Consider the following 21,565-nt stretch of genomic DNA (forward strand, 5'->3'; position numbering starts at 1 on the left):
AATACCTAAATATAAAAAACCCTCCAGAGTCCACCGAAAGGGGAAATGAGATCCATCCAATAAGTGGGACATACTAGCAAGACCACCCATCGGCATGGCCTCCGATTTTGAGAAATTAGTTTTGTAACCTGAGAAAGCACTAAATAAATTAATAACTTGGATCAGGCGGGGCACAGGCATCAAAGGATTACTAGGAAAAAGGAGAACATCATTTGCATAAAGGGTAATTTTATGTTTACCTGTACCAACCCTCAGGGCCGTTATAATCAGCCCATATAACTCCCGCTAGTGGCTCAATTATTAGTGTGAATAGTAACGGTGAGAGAGGAATCCTTGACGGCAGCTCCTACCTACACTGAAGCTATCCAAGCCGAAACCATTCGTGATCACGACAGCTTTGGGGTCATTATACAATTAGGACAAAGTGAGGACTGCAAATGCTGGAGATCAGAGCTTAAAAATGTGTTGCTGGAAAACTGCAGCAGGTCAGGCAGCATCAAAGGAACAGGAGAATCGACGTTTCGGGCATAAGCCCGAAGAAGGGCTTATGCCCGAAACGTCGATTCTCCTGTTCCTTTGGTGCTGCCTGACCTGCTGCACTTTTCCAGCAACACATTTTTAAGGTCATGAGACAATGTTGAGACTAATTTAGCAAATACCATTCCAACACCAAACCTTTTCAATGTATGGAACAGGTATGACCATTCAACTCTGTCAAATACCTTCTCCGTATCCACTGAGACTGCTATACCCGGTATTGTTTCCTGATGACAGGCTTGAATCACATTCAAAACCCTTCTAATATTATTAGATGATCGATGGCCCTTGATAAACCCTGTCTGGTCCTCTTTTATGATATATGGCAATACCTGTCCAGCCTCAATGTTAATGTTTTAGAAAGAATTTTAAAATCTACATTTAGCAAAGATTAGTCTGTATGATGTGCAATCTTCTGGGTCCTTTCCTTTTTTGAGAATGAGAGAAATATTGGCTTCTCTCAATGAAGGCGGGAGGCAGCCCTGACTATATGAGTAGTTGTACATGTCCATAAGTGGACCAGCTAGTACTCCTGTAAACTCTGTGTAGAATTCAACCTGAAATCCATCTGGGCCAGGTGCTTTACTGCTCTGCAGCTGCCTGGTAGCATCAACTACTTCCTGGGTTGTTAGGGAGCATTCAGGATCGACACCTGTTCCGAGGTTAAATCCGGAAAGGCCAGATTTTTAAAAAAGGACTCCATCTTCTTGGCTCTAGCTTCACAATCCTGCGATTTATACAAATCAAAGTAAAACTTTCTGAAGATTGTGTTGATCCTTTTATGATCATGAGTCAAAGTACCAGCACTTTCCCTGATGGATGCAATAGCTTGAGGGGTCTTTTTTACCTTGCGAGAAACACTGGGTATCTACAAGGCTTATCGCCATATCCATGTAGTCTTTGCTTTGCAAATAATATTTCCCTCTTTGCCGTTTGGGTAAGCGCGGTATTCAGGGCTGTCCTAAGGGCTGTAATCCTTTGTAATTTAGCAACAGAGGGCCTATCAATGTACGCTGTCTCAGCTGCCTGTAGGCGAGCCTCGTGTAGACGCTGTTGTTCTCCCTTTTGTTTTTTCTGGGTCACCGAGTATGAAATGATCAGACTCCACGTGTAAGCCTTAATGATCTCCCACATCACCAATATGTTACTAGCCATACCTGAATTAATTTCCAAAAAGGTTCTGAATTCTTGAGAGAAATATTTTACAAATTTACTATCCTTTGTTAAGAAAGCATCCATAACCCAATGTCGGGTGGCCATTTCATTGCTCCTAGTCTTGATTTCCATTTACACTGCAGCGTGATCAGAAATTATTATATTACCTATTTTGCAAGATAATATGGAATTCAAAAAGGTTGAGGGGGCAAAAAACATATCAATTCTAGTATGACACTTACGTGGATTAGAGTAAAAAGAGAAGTCTCTGCCTTGTGGGTGGAGGCACCTCCACATATCATCTAATCCTAGCTCTTTATTCAAATCCGCCAATTGCCTGGATCCGAGGGATATACCCGCAGTACTCTTGGGTATCCTGTCTATCTCTGGGTCCACAATGCAATGAAAATCTCCTCCTATAATAGTGTAGCGAACCCCGAGAGCCATCAGTTTGGAAAATGCTTCCATTATAAATTTGAAAGGATGTGCCGGGGGACAATAAAGATTCAAAATCCCATATTCCTCTCCATTTATAAGGGCTTTAATCAATATGTACCGTCCAGATTAATCTTTTATCTGAATTAAGATTTTGAAAGGGAGATTCTTCTGAATGAGAATGACTACTCTTTATCCAGTAAATGTATCTCCTGTAAGAGAGCTAAATCAACCCTTTCTTTTTTGAGGTTTGATATATTTTCTTCCTTTCGATTGGTGAATTACTCCCTTTGACGTTCCAGGTGCACCGTTTAATCAAATGACTAACCATAATTGTCCAGGCAAGTCTGAGACCCCCCGGGAGGAAGAACCCCATCCAAAGCACCCCGAGCATAGACCGTAGAAAATTCACAAAAATAGAGATTCTTTAATACACTCATGCCAATATAGCAAAAAAAATTTCTAAATAATAAAAATATAAAACACATTTAAAAGGAGATTTTACCCCTTGCTTCCAGGGGGCATCACTTCCTACCTGAAAACCCATTGTATCCTCTCCCATCCAGTGCCCCACCCAGGCACCCCATAGTAAAATAGAAAAATTCAAGTGTACTATAAAGCTAAAGTTAACGGTGAGTATCCTTCCCCCCCCACCCATACCAACAGCTAGGTACATTTAGTAAAGATAATACCTTGTATAAACATTTAAACTGTAAAGTTACAGTCTCAGCAGGTAATAACTAAGTATAATAACACAAAAAAGGGGAAAAACCCCGCTGTGAAAAAAAGAAATAAGGTAGGACGAAGCAAACCCCCCCCCCCCCCCCAATCACCTGAATCAACGAAACCGCCCGTCCTATATAAAAAAAGTAAATCGAATAGTGGAGAACAAATAAGCCCCCTTCCCTACCCCCCGGAGAGATGGTATTAAGCAATAATGGAAATAAGGGAAGAAAAAAGGGTAGGCGGGGGGGTTGGAGAACACCACACTGATTAATTCTTACAATCTATGTAAGAGAGTCCAAAAATTCCGTGACCTTCTCCAGCGATCCGAAGTGAGAGACGGATCCTTCATGGTTAAAACACAGCATCGCTGGGCAGCACAAGGAGTACTGGATGTTTAAGTCCCTTAGACGCTAAACAGCATAATCCTAGATCCCTTATATGTCATGGCTGGGGGATCTTTCCCGAGGGTTCTGGAGGCTTCCAAGAGCTTTTGCTTCTCTCTGTAGTACTGAAGCCATAACAGAATCGGGTGGGGGTGCTGGTCCGATCCGGACCTGCGTATTGCAACCTGGTGGGCCCACTCTACCCGCACCTGGCCTGGTCCAGCCTCCAGCTTCAACATCTGAGGGAGCCACTGCTCCAAAAACACTGCAATCTGGCCTTCCTCTTCCCATTCGGAAAGGCCCAGCAAACGAATATTTTTTCCTCGACCCCGATTCTCGAGGTCATCGATGTGATTTTCTAAGGCCCGGACTCGCTGTTCAAGAGTCTGGACCCAACCCACGGCCGGTTCTACAGCAGCCTCAGAGGTTGCGCCCTTTAGTTCCCCCCCTCCAATGTTCAATCTTTTCAATATCTCGGTCGTGATTTTGCAGCACGACCGAGAGGGACTCCCACATGCTTCTGGACTCCTCTATGAAGACGTTGATCTTCTCTTCCAGCTTGGTAATCATAGCAACAAGGCTCGCCACCGTAGGAAGTCCCCCAGGACGGCTGTGGACATCTCTGCTGATGGTGGGGGAGGGGTTCCTGCCTACTGCGAGCATTCTTTCCCTTAGTCTTTTTAGCAAAGCACCAATCTACTCAAGTTCGATGCAAAATGACTAACTGTATTGAATAAAAGTTATTTTGAATGACTTGGCAGGTGTGGTGGGGGCGGGCAGCCCATTTTGCCTGAGTCTTGGGCAGAGCACTACAGACTCAGACTTGCTGGATCGCTGCCATTTTGGATCCCCATCCACTGTGCATGTTAACACACTACCCCAACATCATAGATTCTTATTTTAAGGCACCTAATGCATTGAATGTTGTCAAATGCCTTGTGCCGTTTGCAAATTCAAATATATTTCAATTACTGGTTCTCCTTTCTCTATTCTGCTGGCTACCTCCTCACGTAATTTGTCAAGCATGATTTCTCCTTTATGAAATCACGCTAACTCTGTTGGATTATATAATGTATTCCTGAATGCACTGCTATTGTGTCCTTTATAATAGACTCTTAGATTTTCCCAGCGACAGATACTAAACTAACTGGCCTATTTGTTACCATTTTGTTCAACTATCTTTCTAATTAATTAAGGGTGCTACATTGGTGGTTTTCTAGTCCTCCAGGACTTTTCAGAATCCAACAATTCGGGGAAAATTATAACCGGTCCATCAACTATCTCTGTAGTTACTTTAATATCCTAGGATGCAATCCATAAGGTCATATCGTGACGATATGAAAATTACTAATTCACCCAGAAAAACGGTGAATTAAGATGTCTAACCAAATTAACAGATTGAAGTAAATAGCTTATATACTTCAACACAGATATTTCAGCAGACTTTTCAAACATTTAGTTGCAAAATACAGATGAGCTGCATGGAACAAATGGAAGCCAGACCAACAGTCATGGATTCAGGACATGGGATGAAAATAGGAAATTTGTTTCGTCTTCTGCTGTACAGCTGTTTACTATGAGGAACATTCATGAGATTAAACATATCGCAGATGATGCTATGGGGCAACAACTGATTTAGCAGGAAATGTTCTTCTGCAAAGTGAATTCAAGAAAATTTAAAGGTCCTCTCAGTAGGGTAGTGGGTTTAGCAGGAATTCCAGCCTTTGCAAAGGATACCTAAGTCTGAAAAGTTTTTCAAGTAGAGAAATTATTTACAGATGATCAGAATCAAGGTCAACAATCCTCAAACCGAAAGACCTGCCATTCTTCCAAGTTTAAAGAGAATGCTTTATGCAAGAGTTATGAAGTATCAGACAACCCAGATTTGTGAAGTTATAGACTTATTGGAAGAGCAGATTTTCCTGCTCCTCGGATGCTGCCTAACCTGCTGTGCTTTTCCAGCACCATCTAACCTAGACTCTGGTCTCCAGCATCTGCAGTCCTCACTTTGCCTCATTGGGGGAGGAGCCTAATGGTAAATGTAAAATATAATGCAGGCATAAATTTATGCCTGCAATATATTAATGTTAACAATGAAGCAAATAAAACTTGAGGGGAGATGTTAGAGGATCTATTTATTCATGTTGGTGATTGCGTTAAGGTCTTTGCACTCTGATGTCACATATTCTTGGAGGGAGAATGAAGAGTCTAGTTTGAGATCCTGAGGGGAGTCGGACACACTATTGCTGACTCTTGATAGTCTTTGGAATTATATCTAAATAGATAATGTAACTATTATAAAGAAACTACATCCTCTTGTTAAGACAAATGTCTTTTGTTAAGGCTCACTACCGATTCATCCTTTACTGCTTAGGGTGTAGGTTTGCCCGCTGAACTGTAGGTTTGATAGCCAGACGTTTTGTTACCTGGCGAGGTAACATCATCAGTGGCGACCTCCAAGTGAAGCAAAACTGTTGTCTCCTGCTTTCTATTTATATCTTTCTCCTGGATGGGGTTCCTGGGGTTTGTGGTGATGTCATTTCCTATTCATTTTCTGAGGGGTTGATAGATGGCATCTAGATCTATGTGTTTGTTTATGGTGTTGTGGTTGGAGTGCCAAGCCTCTAGGAATTCTATGGCATGTCTTTGCTTAGCCTGCCCCAGGATAGATGTGTTATCCCAGTCGAAATGGTGTTTTTTTTCCATCCATGTGTAGGGCTACGAGGGAGAGAGGGTCGTGTCTTTTTGTGGCTAGCTGGTGTTCGTGTATCCTGGTGGCTAACTTTCTTCCTGTTTGTCCTACAACTGGGACAACACATCTTTCCTGGGACAGACTAAGCAAAGACATGCCAGAGATTTCCTAGAGGCCTGGCACTCTAACCACAACGCCATAACAAACGCATAGATCTAGATGCCATCTATCAACCCCTCAGAAACTGAGCAGGAAATGACATCACCACAAACCCCAGGAACCCCCATCCGGGAGAAAGATATAAATAGAAAGCAGGAGACAACAGTTTCGCTTCACTTGAAGATCACATGATGTTCCCTAGCCAGGTAACGAAACGTCCGGATATCAAACCTACAGCTCAGCGAGCAAACCTACACCCTAAACCTCAACCTGAGCTTACAAACCTTCACAAATCCTTTACTGCTGTTCACCAAGCCGGGTCTGAGACTTTATATAGAAATGAAAATCAATTGGAGCATTCTACCTCAATCGTTAGCTGATAGTGATTGGTTCCACAGAACACACAGCACAATACTAATTAATATCTTATAATAAATGGGCTAAAAGTCTAAGAGTTTAAGGTTAAGTGAACTGGGAATTTGATATGAAGCCATTTGGGTTGATAATTTGGTTGAAGATTCCGAACCCATTTAATAAAATGAAATGAACGTAGAAACAGTAATAGAAATACTGGCTACCATGTGCTTTTGAAACAATCTGATTGGTTTCTGGCAAGCACATATCAATTCTGCCCTGCTATTGGAGCCAGATAGATCAATCAACCATGTTAGAGGTTGGACTATATAAATAGAGACTCTAGTAATGTAGAAAGATTGACATGATAAGTCAACTCTCATTTGCTGTTGAATATTGGAAATGCTTTAATTATTGTTGGAATTGAAATGTTGCTTGCGCTGAAAAAGCAATGAAAATAATGTTTTGAAAACTTCATATAATTTATTTCTTAAAGCCTGATGACCGTGGGTTTATAAATGACATTCCTGTGTTACGAGTGACAAGGCATGGGCCAGAGGCTATTCACTTTGTGCAATCACCCTTGGAGCCTTTATCTAAGGTTCAGGTGAAGATCGACTGGGAAAGACGGTTTGACCACATGCAGCAACATTCAGGTACTCAGCTGTTTCATTGATTTTTAGGGTGTTCTGGTTTCTCTAAACTAAGCCACTTAATTTATAGCTTCAAAGCAGTGGGAGCATCCTCCTATCTGTCTGCTCTGAGATCTCTTTTTGTCATAGTTCATTGATACAAATTGATAAGGACCATAGAGGTAAGCACAAATACTGATTATTTAACAGCATTCAGGCTGTTGTCATTCATTGATCAATAATAAATTGATATCTCAACAAGTGTTGTTGAATTGTTCAACTAAAGATTAAAAATGCAACTTTCTTGGAGAGACTTAACAATTTTGTAGTTTTAGACATAGACTTGGACTGAAAATGTCTTCAGTATTGACATTCCACTATACCGCTTAGACCATCTGGCCCATTGTGTCTGCTCTGCCATTCAATCATGACTAATAAGTTTCACAACCCATTTTCCCGTTTTCTCCCTGAAATCCTTGATCCCCTTGACAATCAAGAACCTATCTATCTCTGTCTTAAAATACTCCATGATCTGGCCTCCACAGCCTTCTGTGACACTGAGTTCCATAGATTCACCACTCTCTGGCTGAAGAAGTTTACTCTTGTCTCCAGTCTAAAGGGTCTTCCCTTTACTCTAAGGCTGTGCCTTCGGGTCTTCGTCTCTCTTACCAATGGAAACGTCTTCTGAATGTCCACTCTATCCAGACTGTTCAGTATTCTGTAAGTTTCAATTAGATTCCCCCTCATCCTTCAAAATTCCATCAATATAGACCCAAAGTCTTCAAATGTTCTTCATGTTAAGCCTTCCATTCCTGGGATCATTCTCGTGAACCTCCTCTGGACCTGCTTCCAGGCCAGATCATCCCTCCTGAGATGTGAGTCCCAAAATTGCTTACGATACTTTAAATGTGGTCTGACAGAGCTTTATAAAGCCTCAGAAGTACATCCCTGCTTTTACAATCCAGTCCTCTCAAAATAAATGCCAACATTGTATTTGCTTCCTAACTAGCGACTCAATCTGCAAAGAATCCTGAATCTACCTGAAAAGAATCCTGGACTAGAACTCCCAAGTCCCTTTGTATTTCAGATTTCTGAATTTTCTCCCCATTTAGAAAATAGTCCATGCCTCTATTCTTCCTAACAAAATCCATGACCTCACACTTTCCCGCACTATATTCCATCTGCCACTTCTTTGCCCACTCTCTTAGCCTGTCAAATCCTTCTGCAGCCTCCCTTCCTCCTTAATACTACCTGTACCTCCAGCTATCTTTTTATCATATGTAAACTTAGCCTGAATGCCCTCAGTTCCTTCATCTATACTATTAATGTGTAAAGTGAAAAGTTGTCGTCCCAACACTGCTCCTGCAGTCACTAGCTGTCATCCTGAGAAGGACCCTTTTATCCCCACTCTCTGCTTTCTGCCAGACAGTCAAGTTTCTATCCAAGCTAGTGCCTTGCCTCGAACAACATGGGCCCATATCCTACTCAGCAGCCTCCTGGTCAGCACCTTGTCAAAGGCCTTCCGGATGTCAAGGTAGATAACATCCATTGCCTCTTCTTGATCTTATTACTTCCTCAAAGAATTCTATCAGATTTGTCAGGCATGACCTTCCCTTGATGAAACCATGCTGATTTCACCCTATTTTATCATGCACTCCCAAGTATTCAAAAACCTCCTCCTCCCCAATGGGGACTCCAAAGTCTTATCAATAACCAAGGTCAGGTTAATTGGCCTATAATTTACTGTCTTTTACCTTACTCCCTTCTTAAATGTGATTTTGCTGTTCACTGGGAACCTCCCTGACTCCAGTGATTTCTGAAATATCATTACTAATGCCTCCACTACCTCTTCTGCTATCTCCTTCAGAACTCTGGGGTGTAGCCCATCTGGTCCAGGTGGTTTATCCATTTTTCAAGCACCTTCTTCTTGGTGATGGCCACCATACTTACCTCTGCCCCCAGACTCTCCTGAATTTTTAGGATATTACTTGTGCCTTCCACTGTGAAAACTAACACAAAGTACTTATTCAGTACCTCAGCCATTTCTTTGTTCCCCATTATTATTTCTCCAGCATCATTTTCCAGTGGACCAATGTCCACTTTTGCCTCTCTTTTGCCATTTTCTATATCTAAAGAACCACTTGCAATCTTCTATGTTATTGGCTAGTTTGCCTTCATATTTAATCTCCTCCCTCCTTATTTCTTTTCTCATTCTCCTCTTGGCTTTGTTGACTCTCCAATCTCTGGTTTCCCACTGCCCTTCACCACATTATATGCTTTCTCTTTAGCTTTTATACTGTCCCAAGCTTCCCTTGTCAGCCATGGTTGCCACAAACTCCCTTGAGGAAAAAGTGAGCTCTGCAGGTGCTGGAGGTCAGAGCTAAAAATTTGTTGCTGGTTAAAGCGCAGCAGGTCAGGCAGCATGCAAGGAACAGGAAATTCGACGTTTCGGGCATAAGCCCTTCATCATGCCCGAAACGTCGAATTTCCTGTTCCTTGGATGCTGCCTGACCTGCTGCGCTTTAACCAGCAACACATTTTCAATCTCCCTTGAGTATGCTTCTTTTTCCTAGGGATGAATTTTTGCTGTATCTCCTGAATTACTCCCAGAAACTTATGCCATTTCTGTTGCACTGTCTTTCTTGCTAGGCTCTTCTCCCAGTCAATCTGGTCAGCTCCAACTTCATGCCTTTGTAGTTGCCTTTGTTCAACTGTAATACTGTTACATCTCATTCCATCTTCCTCTTCTCAAATTGCAGAATAAATATGGCAGAATATTATGGTCACTGCCTCCCAAGGGTTCCTTCACCTTAAGCTCCCTTATCGAGTCTGCCTCATTGCACAGCACTAAATTCAGTATTGCCTGTTCCCTGGTGGGCTCCACCACAAACTGCTCCAGAAAGCCATCTCGTAGACATTACACAAATTCCTTTTCTTGTGACTGGCACTACAACCTGATTTTCCCAGTTAACCTGCATATTGAAATCCCCCCATGATCACTGTAACCATGCCTTTCTTACAATTATTTCTATCTCCTGGTGTATCTTGTGCCCAAAACCTCCTGTTTGGAGGCCTTAGATAACTCTCACTGTGTTTTTTTTTATCTTTGCATTTTCTCAACTCTACCTACGCCGATTCTACATCGTCTGACCCATACTTCATATCTATTATTGATTTAAATTAATTTCAAACCAACGAGGCAACGCTACTCTCTCTGCCCATCTTCCTGTCTTTTTGATAGGCTGCACAGGGGAATGTCGATTACTCAAATATCAGTTATCTGATTTTTGGATTATCTGAAGAAGATCTCAAGGTCATGATAGAAGCAATACATCAAAGAGGTGTTTCAACACTATTCGTGTCTTTTATTTACAATGATTATAATAAACCCAGCTTACTGAAGTGCTGCTGAGATCAGTCCTGGACATTGATGGGAGCCCAGGCACCGTCTCCAAATGACTGAACACCCGCCCTCTCTGAGGAAGAGGGGATTTAGGGTACATCCCTGTATATGGGGTAGGGTCGGATAGAGTTGGGGGGTGATAGGGGGTGGGGGTGGATGGGGTTGGGGAGGCCCGGGGCCAGATGGTGGGGTTGATGGGGGCTGTGTTGGATGGGGTTGTGGGGCGATTGGGGCCAGGATGGGGAGTGCAGACAGGGGGCTGGGATGGATGGGGTTGAGGATGGATGGGAGCGGGGGTGGACGGTGCAGGGGTAGCAGATGGGGGTCAAGGGTGGATGGGGTTGGGGGGCAGACTGGGTGCAGGGGTGGACACGGTTGGGGGTATGGATGGGGGGGCAGATGGGGGTGGGGTGGATGAGATTGGGGGAGCGGCCTGGTGCGGGGGTGAGTGGATTTGAGGGTGCAGATAGGGTTTGGGGGTGGACGGAGTTGGGGGTACGGATGGGGGGGTGTGGGGGTGGAAGGGTGTCGGGGTTGGGGGGGCGGGGTCTTGCACACAGTGTGCTGCTGCCTACTCTCCTGAATGGGGAGCAAACCTAGCAAGCACTTGCTGCGTCAATCCCATTGAACTGATGGGGTTGGGGGAAGGGGGAAGGATCCAGCAATGCTGCAGGTTTCTTGTGTGTCTGCTCAGAAACAAATCCTGAGACAGAGAGAGGGAGCAAGGCAGGCAGAGCGAGGAAACAGGAAACTTCAGAAAACTCCCAGCCCCAGAGGAGAGGCATTGAATCAATTAAACGAATAATTAACTATCCAAATGAAATAGTGCCCGCCCATTTCATTTGGATAATCGAAGTTCCTCTGTACATCCTTGGATATTTTGATCCTCGTCCTGACCGCCTCGCAGCCACGCCTCTGTGATGCCCACCATGTCATACCTGCCAATTTCGGTCTCAGAGCTTAGAGCACACACTTGTAGAAAGTGTTCTACTCCCATAAAATTACTTATGTTGACTGGATATAACCCAGCCTAATTCTTGTCAATTTGTTGACAGGAATCTGTTGGGTTGGCCGTAGCTCACTGGGGTATGAAATAATGTTGATGTTTCAGGGTGGGCCTGTCAGGGATCTCCGATGATGCTATTAGTGTAAGGGAGTAGTGGAAACTGAGTTTTGGAGTTGCCATGCCTGAGGCTTCCTCTGGGGCATGAACATAGCCCCTGCCTTCCCCAGGAGAAAGTGAGGACTGCAGATGCTGGAGATCAGAGTTGAAAAGTGTGGCACTGCAAAAGCACAGCAGGTCAGGCAGCATCTGAGGAGCAGGAGAGTCAATGTTTCAGGCATAAGCTTTACCAATGGTTATGAGGTTCAACATAGTGCAAGTCGAGATCATGGCACTGGTCGGATTTGGCCAGCCAGTCATTTTTCTTTGTCCAAGTTGTTTTTCTAGTTTTCTGAATGAATTGAAATCCTAAATTACTCAATCCCCTCTAACTGGTGTTTATTGACAGAGTCTGAGCGGATGTCTGGTGCAGATGTTTCTCAATAGTTACAGTGGAAAACCTATACTGATTTTGTGGCCTTCTTCTAAGATATTATTAAATATCTGACATATTCTTATTATTGAAGAAAATTTTCAATTTCTGAAATACTTTCATTTTGCTTTTCACGTTTGCATTAAATTATGACTGGCACTTTTACTTAAGAATAAGTCTGGATCTTTTTATTCCATTTTGTTTCAGGGCAACATTTAATTACAGCCATAGCAGATTTGATGTTTGGTTTCAAAACGACCTCTTGGTAAGCATAAATTATAAGTAGAGTCATAATCTATGTACAGAATCATTTCCTGATGGCATTTGTTTTTCCCTTTAGTTTCCATTGTTAAATAATTATAAATTAATGTTCAGTTCTGGCCAGTGTGAGAAAAGAACATTCCAACTGGAGTCAATGACTGATTTTATCATGGGACCTTCTCTCGTTTCTGAATAAAATCAAATCATGGCCAAAATATCTTTCTATTATTATTCTGGTGAATGCGGCTTTTGATTTTTCTTTGGAAGAGTCATAATTGCCTCAAAGCATGAACTCTTTTACTTTCTTTACAGATATTGCTAGACCTCTTGAGTATTTCCAGTGTCCATTGTATATTGTCTTTGTGACCCCTTTACAAATTTGACTAAAATTTCCACTGTTCTGGGATTGGCAAGTTTCTTTTGTTTTGTTCTCTAATCTTGACTCGAAGTTGATCTTTTAGTCTTGTGTTAAGTAACCAAGTCAAATAACCTGTTTGCTTCTAATTAATTAAAGCCCTTCATTATTTATAGACTTGAATCATGACTCACCTCAATCTTTTCTCCTGAGGAATGTACCTTTAATCACTGGAGCATTTTTTTTCACTGCTTAATTAACCTATGAAATGATACGATTGTAAGTCCATGTTTTCTGAACCTCTATCTTTTAAAGTGAATTTTTAAATACAGCAATAATCAATGTAAGGTTTGTAGAGGTCATTATTCGAACTGAAACTAATGTTATAACTTCTGGGTAGCAATTTAAGAATGCCAATTCTCAAGTGGTAATTGTACCTCATCCATCTGAAGTGCAGGCAGCTTTATTTTAAGTGACAATTGTAGAAAGGTTTAGGAAGTGAACATTAATTTCTTCTTCTAATGATAAGTCACAGACCTGAAAGGTTAACATTCTTCGTGGATGTTGCCTGATCTGCTGAGCATGTCTGGCATTTTTTGTTTTTATTTCTGTGGTGCTGCTTGAACACGGCACAAATGTTGCTTCTTTGTTGGGGTGCTGGTTGAGTTGAGACAGGAAACATTTTCCATCTTATCTGTACTTTATCCAATTTGCAAGTGCTTAATATCAACACTGGGCCCAAGGGGATAATTGTCACGTTTCCCACCACTGATTTGTATCAGCCTGATGATGATCAATTCATTGAAAAATAGCTCTCAAGAATATGTTTACAAGCTAATCAGGACACGGTACAAAGCAGCTGGGAAAGTGCATTTCCCCTTTGAGAAATAATACGTTCATGGGAATAGTTTTCAAGAATACCTCCTGATGAAGGACGATATTTGACTTGCTGATAAGTTTTCAAATATTAAAAGTGGTGAAAAAATGGGCAGGAATAGACAATTTGATTTATTAATATTGCCCCAAAAGCATGATGTCTAGAGCATCATAGCTAGATATTTCCTAATCCCTGCAACTACACATTTTCCTGGAAATACCAAAACCCAGGCCTATAAGGTAAAACAAAACTCTGAAAAATTTCCCTCCATCTGCTCACTCAGTCACAACTAATTCAGAAAATTTTGTTAAAATTTAATTATTATCTGTTAATTTATTTGTCTTCTATATGATGCATCTGATTTATCAAAACAGATCTATGTTCTTCACAATTTATATGTTGTGTGAAAAATAAAATATTCTAGTAATTTTGGAGAAAATGACAAAACATGATTAATATTGCAGCATTGAATGTTGTACCGGACCTAATCTAGTAATTTGGGACTTTAAAATTTTTTTTTCCCAGGGAGCTGGGCCGTCAGCGTAGTTTCATTGAACTGGACACACCTTCAGTGACGGGTGAGCAGGTTGAAGCTCTGGAAGTAGCAGTAAATGAGAAAATCAGGGAACACATTCCTGTCAATGTGCGAGTTGTATCTGTAGATGACCCAGAGGTAGAAAAGGTAAACTAAGATCGAGGGACACTTAGTTTTGAATTATCAATATTTGCTCGTCTCCCTGACACCCTCCAGTTATGTCTCTGCTATCCTGAGTGTGCATCCTAATAACTGGGTTTTGAATCCAGTGAAGCAAATAAGTAACCTAAGTGGAAGCCTTCATATGCCATGTGGATTTAGGCACTAAGTATTGGCAAGCTATTTTGTAAAGTAGCATAGCATAACTCAATCCTCTCCTTCCTTGAACTTTTAGTAAGGAACACTAGTTGATCAGGAATAAATATTCTGCTTTATTTTTTTCTTCCTCTTGCATAGCTTAACTCAATTACCATCAGAATCACAGTTGCCGGAAGCCTGCGAACTTCTCATTTGTGTGGCTGGCTATAATAGAGTAGAGCAGAGTAGCTTTTATTTGTCATTTCTACCATATACAACTGATACAGTAAAAACAAGGCAGCAGTCCTCCAGGACTGTGGTTGCTACATAGACAATGCAAACTACATACGGCACGGTGGCTCAGTGGTTAGCACTGCTGCCTCACAGCACCAGGGTCTCGGGTTCAATCCCAGCCTTGGGCGACTGTCTGTGTGGAGTTTGTACATTCTCTCCCCATGTCTGCGTGGGTTTCCTCCAGGTACTCTGGTTTCCTCCCATAGTCCAAAGGTGAATTGGCCATGCTAAATTGCCCATAGTGTTAGGTGCATTAGTCAGAGGGAAATGGGTCTGGGTGGGTTACTCTTTGGAGGGTCAGTGTGGACCTGTTGGGCTGAACGGCCTGTTTTCACACTGTAGGGAATCTAGTCTCTCTAATCTCTACACAATCGTACACGCCATAAAGTGCATTAGAAGTGCAAACATGCAAGTTGCAGTCTATTGGAAGAATGATGAATAATATACATTTTTGTAGCAGCAATACAAAAGAATTTCAGATGGGAAAGTGTCCGATTATACTGTGTTAAGGAGCCTGATGGCTTGGGGGAAGAAATTGTTGCACAGACTGCCCGTGAGAGACCAAATGCTTTGGTATCTTCTGCCAGATGGCAGGAGGGAGAAGAGTTTTAGTGAGGGATGTGTGGGGTCTTCCACAATGCTCTTAGCCTTTCGGATGCAGTGTGTGGTGTAAATGTCTGAAATGGAGGGAAGAGGATCCCGATGATCTTCTCAGCTGTCCTCAATGTCCGTTGTAGGGTCTTACGATCTGAGACTGTGCAATTCCTGAACCAGGCAGTGATGCAGCTGTTCAGAGTACTCTCAGTGAACCCTCTGTAGAATGTGGTGAGGATGGGGAGTGGGAGGTGGGCTTTCTTCAGCCTGTGCAGAAAGTAGAGATGCTGCTGGGCTTTCTTGGCTATGGAGCTGGTGTTGAGGGTGCAGGTGAGATTCTCCACCAAGTGTACACCAAGAAATTTGGTGCTCTTCACCATCTCCACGAGGGAGCCGTCGATGTCCAATGGAGATTAATTGCCCTCCTGAAGTCAACAATCATCTCTTTCATCTTGTCCACGTTCAGAGATAGGTTTTGGCTATATGGCGGTTGTATGGCAGAATTAAATAATAATTTGACAAAATGTACTTTTCTTGTGTAGACCCTATCTGTTACCACAGTATCCTTGGTATATGAGGATGAGATACTGACTGAAACTAAATTGACTTGAAACTATTTAAATGAGCGATAAATACAGATTTGCAATCAATGATTTCGTTCGTTAATGGTCAGGACATACCCATATTAAACGACATGTACTTTGGAAGCACAATTAGATGGATTCACTCAATTCAGCATGCATTTAGAGTCCAAAAGTGATGTAAATCTATATTTTTAGAATTATTCAGTTTTTAGTATTTTTAGAATTTGAGTGTTTTCTAGGAACAAAGTTTATTATTGACAAGCAAAATGGGAGAAGAAAACTTGAGTTAAATGAACTTAGATTAATGATTAGGTTAGAATCTGTGACAGGATTGTGATTCAGGCTCAGGTAAGATGTTAAACCAAAGGGACCATGTCCAAAGATCTTTAACACCCCCACCACCTGACACCAAGATTGTATTGCAGATCTTGATTCACTCCAGTTGGCTGTTTATGTGAGATTAGTTTTTTTTTTGACAAAGATAAGATAATGTGTCTTATGTTATCTCTGGATGCCTTGCTGTAATGGTGCTAGATCTTATATCTAAAGACAAACTAAGGTTATGGCACCAGTTCTGATGCAATTGTTTAGAGATTTTAGCTTGTGTCTGAGAATGCCAGTAATAAAGCAAAATCTTGTTGCTGTGAGACTTGGAACCTCAGAGATAGGACTATGTACTTTAAATTGATAATGCTATTTTCTTGCCGACTTTATTTTGCTGTACCTACTGTTTTTGATACACAATCATTCCTAGTAATATCAAGCTTGAATATTAGAAATTTTATAACTGTAAATTTGTCATGGCCCTTTGATATTGGAAATTCCCATTTTTATGGCATATTAGTGGAAGTGCAATGCTTCTTCAGTGATCTAATTTTCAGTCTGCCTTTGTGTTAGCATCCAGACTCCATTGTGGCCAACTTGTACCAGAGTAGCATTAATGTGTGAACAGTGGTAGGAGAGTTTGTGAGTGGAGAAAGCATCAGAAGACCCCATTTTTTCAGCATTTTATAAACTTTAACCACCCTAAGCTAAAGGAGAGATTTGGAATGAGTTTTTTGATTCCTTTTTATTCCTGAAGGTGTGTGATTGTTTATAGCAGGCCTGATGTACCAGAGTCACTCCATTTCCAAGTTCAGGCTGTATTGAATGTCCATCTGTTCAAATGATGAGGATTTATGTAAGTAATTGAATAACTTTTAGAAACTTCTTTCATGAAGTGTATTGCTGCTGACTAGGCCAGCATTTATTTCCCAGGTCCTTGGGAAGGAGGTGCCTTCATGAACTGCTGCAGTCACACAATGCATACATCCATAGAGTTAACAGGAAGGGAATTCCATGGTTTTGACCCAGTGACAGTAAAGAAATTGCAATATAGTTTCAAGTCAGGAGCTGTGTACCTTGGAGGGAACCTTGTGAGTAGTAGTGTTGCCGTGCTATTGCCTTTGTCCTTCCAGGTGGTAGAGGTTGTGGGATTGGAACGCACTATCTAGGGAACCTTGGTGAGTTACTACAGTGTATCTTGTAGATGGTGGCACACTGCTGGCAGTGTGTGCTGGCAGTTGATGGACGGAATATTAAAGGTGGTGGATGGGATGCCAATCAAGCAGGATGCATTGAATTGGATGATGTTGAGCTTTTTGAGTTGTTGAAGCTGACCTCATCCAAACAAGTGGAGAATATTCCATTTCACTTCTGACTTGTGCCTTGTCAGTCCTGCAGAAGCTGTGGAAATCAGGATGTAACTTACTAGCTACATAATTCTTACCCTCAGACCTGCTCTTCTGGCCAAAGTATTTGTATGGCTAGCTCACTTCAGTTTCTGGTCAATGCTAATCCCCAGGATGTTGGTACTGCCATTTAATGTCAAGGGCGGATGTTAGACTCTGTCTTGGTCATTGCCTGCCACTTGTGTGGCATGGCTGTAACTTATCCCCTGTCAGTCCAAATGTGCATGGGATTGATGTCCTGCTGCACATTGACATGGACTGCTTCAGTATCTAAAGAGTAGTGAACATTATGCGGGCCGGTGTAAGCATCAGTGAGCATCCTGATTTCTGGTTTTATGATGGATGCAACTGGTGAAGCAACTGAAAATGATTGTGCCGAGCCATCACACTGAGGAACTCCTACCGAGATGTACTGAGATAGATTGACCTCCAACAACCAGTCGTTTTCCTTTGTGTTGTATGACTCCACCTAGTGGAGAATTCTCCTCCTATTCCCATTCACTGCAGTTTTGTTTGGGTTTCTTGATGCTGTACTTTGTCAAATCTCTTTTGTCCTTATTTAACCTAAGGCTGCAATGAGGCCTGGAGCTGAGAGCCCCTGGCTGATCCTGAATTGAGTGTCAATGAGCAAGTTCTTGTTGACTTAGTGCTGCTTGATTGCATTGTTGACAACACCTTCCATCACTTTGCTGCTGATTGAGAGTAGATTGGGACTGTAACTGGCTGGGTTGGATGGAGCACATTTGCACAATTTTCAACATTGCCAGAAGATACCCATGTTGGAGCTTGTTGGAGCTTCCTGGAACAGCTGAGCTGGGGTGCTGCCAGTTCAGTCACTTTGTGATATTACATGGGTTGAAGGGAATCAGCTAAAGACCAGCATCTGTGATGCTGAGGACCTCAGTCTAGTTGAGAGAGATCATCCATTTGACACTGCTGGCTACTGATGGTTGCAAATACTTCAACGTTTTGTTCTACTATGCTGGGGTCACCTGCCAATAAGGATATGCATATTTTATTGTGCTCCAGTATAGTCTTATACTCCAGTTAGTTGTTGACATATCCATCACTATTCACAACTGAATCTGACAACTCTGCAGAATTTGGATTTGATCCACATGAAAAATATTTCAAGAAACCTAACTTTTTAATAACTTTACAGAAAGCAAATAACAATTGGGGCATACAAATGTGATTATGCCAGAAGCTGAAGTGTACTGATTTTTAAAATCATTTTTTTATCATGGATTGGAAAATTTTACATTTTGCAATATAAAGTGGTTTTCAGGGCCAGAAAGGTTGTTGTAAAGTAATTAATACCGATTTTTAAAAATAAGACAATATACAATAGGTGCAGGAGTAGGCCATTCAGCCCTTCGAGCCTGCACTGCCATTCAATATGATCATGGCTGATCATTCCTAATCAGTATCCGCTTCCTGCCTTATCTCCATAACCCTTGATTCCACTATCTTTGAGAGCTCTATCCAACTCTTTCTTAAGTGAATCCAGAGACTGGGCCTCCACTGCTCTCTGGGGCAGAGCATTCCACACAGCCACCACACTCTGGGTGAAGAAGTTTCTCCTCATCTCTGTCCTAAATGGTCTATCCCGTATTTTTAAGCTGTGTCCTCTGGTTTGGCACTCACCCATCAGCAGAAACATGTTTCCTGCTGCCAGAGTGTCCAATCCTTTCATAATCTTATATGTCTCAATCAGATCCCCTCTCAGTCTTCTAAACTCAAGGGTATACAAACCCAGTCGCTTCAGTCTTTCAGTGTAAGGTAATCCCTCCATTCCAGGAATTGACCTCGTGAACCTACGCTGCACTCCTCAATAGCCAGAATGTCTTTCCTCAAATTTGGAGACCAGAACTGCACACAGTACTCCAGGTGTGGTCTCACCAAGGCCTTGTACAGCTGCAGAAGCACCTCTTTGCTTCTATACTCAATCCCTCTTGTTATGAAGGCCAGCATGCTATTAGCCTTCTTCACTACCTGCTGTACCTGCATGCTTGCCTTCATTGATTGGTGTAATGAAATGGAAATGCACACATGTTCTGAGATTTATAATTGGTTTCGAACATGAGCTGATGCCAGATATTACTGTCATTTTGTCAGAGTAACAACAGCAAATGCTGACAGTTTGGCTATTGTTACAACTGAAAAGTTGCTTCAGTACGTTTTCAGGTTTTATCCGTGATCCAGTGATGTGAAAGGTTAGAAGATGTACTCCAGGTTTCACAATACCTCTTGTGCAATGCACTGGTAGATTTATTCTATTAAAAATGATGTGGAACATTTCATTGATGTAGTTTTATTGCTGGCAAAAGGAAAAGTTTGTTTTGTAGGTGAGAAGTCGGGGTTTACCAGATGATCATGCTGGCCCAGTCCGAATTATCGATATTGTCGGAATTGATGCAAATATGTGCTGTGGAACGCACGTATCAAATCTCAGTCATCTACAGGTGAGAACATCTTAATATGTCTCCATTTTCTTTCGCTAAATTATGGACTAAGAATTACTTGTCGACAGGATGGATCAAATTAATTTGCTTGTGCTTGTTAAGTTCAGATCCTTTGATTTGATTTCACGTCATGAAAATAAATTTTCCTTCAGAATAAGGGAATAGTTTGAGTGTAAGGGATTCACAATTTACTCCACTTTGCTATTTTTATTAAATAAAAATGTTATTTTCACGAATTGCCAGGTTTGTGACATAGTCACCCAGCTGCTACCCAAATTATCATCAAAAATCATCACGAGAACACAGACGTTCCTGAACTCTGGATCTCTGCTTACTGAATCTACATTGAAATTTGCTCAGATTTAGGACTGGTGGTGCACTGATCCCAGAATACCAATAATCACTTGTTTACTGTTGTTTTTCTGAATTTTCTGTAAATACTGACCATATCACTTTCAGGCTATAGTAATTTGGGAGAAGCTGTATAGACTGGGTCTATTTTGCCTGAAGTATTGGAGGCTGAGGGGTGACCTTACAGATGTGTATAAAATCACGAGAGACATGGTTAGGGTCAGTAGACAAAGTCTTTTCCCCAGGTGGGGGAATACCAACTAGAGTGCATAGGTTTAAGGTGAGAGGGGAAAGATTTAAAAGGAACTTCAGGGGCAACTTTCCCTCACAGAGGGTGATGTGTGTATGGAATGAGCTGCTAGAGGAAGTTGATGAGTTAAGTACAATTACAACATTTAAAAGGCATCTGGATGGATACATGAATAGGAAGGGTTTAGAGGGACAGGGGCCAAGTGCCGGCAAATGGAACTAGATTTATTTAGGATATCTGGTTGGCATGGACAAGTTGGACCAAAAGATCTGTTTCTACGCTGTGTATCTCAATGACTCTATGATTCTAATTGTGCAATATACAAGCCAAGGCAACCAGAATAAAAAGCACCCATGAATTTAACCTTCTATCTAAAGAGAAGAACCTTTGCAAACTGAAGCACCCTTTTCTCCTCAAAATTGAGTTCTTTTGGGCCAAGTATATGTTAACTGAAAGCCAGATTTCACATAAACTAGAGGACTGGAAAAATCTGTATGCAATTTTTGAAACATATTATACATGTAATATAATTGAAATAAAAACACAGAATGCTGTTTAAAAGCTGAGCAGGCCGGTCAGTATTTATGGAGAGTGAAATCGAGTTAATGTTTCAGTTGAGAACAGATTTGGTGAAAAGCCATCAGCCTGAAATTTTAACTGTGTTTCTCTCACAACAAATGCTGCCTGATCTGCTGACTATTCACAGCATTCTCTGTTCTTTTTTGAGATTTTCAACAGTTGTCCTATTTTTTAAGTTTTTATATAACTGTGGATTAGCTGTTGAGCAATTGATTAAAGCCCCTTCCATATTGTTTGTGACTGAATTATGTGTAACATGCCAACGCAGTTACACAATTCTCAACTCCTCCCTGCCAGTGGCAATGATATCTTTCAACTCATCAAATATAAAGATGGCTAGTATTATTTTTGCTGCTCTGATTGCAGCTCTGATAATTTATGC

General features: G+C 41.6%; 1 protein-coding gene across 1 annotated transcript in view; it reads left to right on the forward strand.

Annotated features, from left to right (window-relative positions):
* Positions 1–21,565, forward strand: part of aarsd1 (alanyl-tRNA synthetase domain containing 1) — a 96,065-nt gene that overhangs the window by 62,969 nt on the left and 11,531 nt on the right. Inside the window, exons 8-11 of the mRNA XM_060848634.1 lie at positions 6,938–7,097; positions 12,219–12,276; positions 14,030–14,186; positions 19,887–20,003. Of these exons, the coding sequence (XP_060704617.1) occupies positions 6,938–7,097; positions 12,219–12,276; positions 14,030–14,186; positions 19,887–20,003 (492 nt within the window). The remainder of the gene's footprint in view (positions 1–6,937; positions 7,098–12,218; positions 12,277–14,029; positions 14,187–19,886; positions 20,004–21,565) is intronic.

Source organism: Hemiscyllium ocellatum, chromosome 32 (genome assembly GCF_020745735.1).
Source record: "Hemiscyllium ocellatum isolate sHemOce1 chromosome 32, sHemOce1.pat.X.cur, whole genome shotgun sequence".
NCBI lineage: Eukaryota > Metazoa > Chordata > Chondrichthyes > Orectolobiformes > Hemiscylliidae > Hemiscyllium > Hemiscyllium ocellatum.